The sequence below is a fragment of the Vittaforma corneae genome (genome assembly GCF_000231115.1).
Source record: "Vittaforma corneae ATCC 50505 unplaced genomic scaffold supercont1.219, whole genome shotgun sequence".
In the NCBI taxonomy this organism is placed as follows: Eukaryota; Fungi; Microsporidia; family Nosematidae; genus Vittaforma; species Vittaforma corneae.
The window spans coordinates 1-502 of NW_006890052.1; the positions used below are offsets into that span (position 1 = coordinate 1).

The window sequence follows — 502 nt, forward strand, 5'->3', positions numbered from 1 at the left end:
CAATAAACTTAATGAGAAAGGCAAAGAAGATTTTTTGTATTTTGGATAGCTCAATACTACAATTATTTAGTGTGATCAAATAAGCTTATGAAATAAAGTTATAGTCATCTTGCCTATCATTAAATTCAGCTATCTTTTTCTTAACCTTTGAACTGTCTACCCATGCGACAAAATCCTCCATAGTGCGTGAGATTAAGACACTTGGGTCATTTACTGTTTTTATTCCAACTCTAATATGCCCATGTTGAACAAATTCATCCGCATGAATAAATGTTTTGATCATTTTCTTTTTGACCATAACCATTGGCAGTCTACGCTCACAAAACGAACTAACATTAACTTTCGTACACTCGACAAGCTTCCTTTCTGATATTATACCAGCATCATAAAGCAAGTTTATTAGCTTTTTGGCAACAACTAACTTTGTTGGGTCATTATCACTTAGTCTACTCAATGTTTCTGATAGCTTTTTGATCATTCCCACTACTAGATTGTACTTTTT

General features: G+C 32.9%; 1 protein-coding gene across 1 annotated transcript; it reads right to left on the reverse strand.

Moving 5' to 3' along the window:
- Positions 1-85: 85 nt before the first annotated feature.
- On the reverse strand, positions 86-502 carry VICG_02247 (uncharacterized protein; the record flags this gene model as incomplete). The annotated part of the gene is made up of 1 exon (XM_007605629.1): positions 86-502. A coding segment is annotated over one exon (417 nt), but the record flags the coding sequence as incomplete, so codon positions are not given.